Source organism: Coturnix japonica, unplaced genomic scaffold (assembly GCF_001577835.2).
Source record: "Coturnix japonica isolate 7356 unplaced genomic scaffold, Coturnix japonica 2.1 chrUnrandom636, whole genome shotgun sequence".
In the NCBI taxonomy this organism is placed as follows: Eukaryota; Metazoa; Chordata; class Aves; order Galliformes; family Phasianidae; genus Coturnix; species Coturnix japonica.
In genome coordinates this window covers 39,315-39,791 of record NW_015440005.1, presented here as the reverse complement: position 1 = coordinate 39,791, position 477 = coordinate 39,315, and the positions used below count along the sequence as shown (strand labels likewise).

At 52.8% G+C, this 477-nt stretch overlaps 1 protein-coding gene across 1 annotated transcript in view; it reads left to right on the top strand.

Moving 5' to 3' along the window:
• The first annotated feature begins 25 nt into the window (after window positions 1-25).
• The window catches only part of LOC107307505 (procollagen galactosyltransferase 1-like), a 5,504-nt gene continuing 5,052 nt past the window's right edge, over window positions 26-477 (top strand). Inside the window, exon 1 of the mRNA XM_015851012.2 lies at window positions 26-251. Coding sequence (XP_015706498.1) covers window positions 119-251 — 133 coding nt within the window. The 5' untranslated portion in view covers window positions 26-118. The remainder of the gene's footprint in view (window positions 252-477) is intronic.

Genomic DNA, 477 nt, shown 5'->3' with positions numbered 1-477 from the left:
TATAGGATCACTATATACCTATATAGGATCCCTATATCCCCTATAGGGTTATTACCGCCGTACCCCGTCCTACCTCCCGATCCGGAGCCGCTCTCGCCGCGGTTGCTTTGCGGTTCCAATGGTTCACTCCACGTTCCTATTGGACCTACGGAAAGAATCCAGCACCCGGCTCCGGTTCTACCCCCCACACCCCGAGTACGGATGGAACCTCGACGACATCATCGTCTTCGCCTTCTCCTGCAAGATGGCGGGTCGGAACCGGGACCCTATAACGTGGGATCTATAGGATGGGACCTATAAGAAGGGTCCTATAAGGAGGGAACTATAAGGAGGAACTATAAGAAGGGACCTATAAGGAGGGATCCATAAGAAGGGACCCATAAGGTCCTTTGACGACATCATCGTCTTGGCCTTCTGCAAGATGGCGGGTCGGAACCGGGACCCTATAACGTGGGATCTATAGGATGGGACCTATAA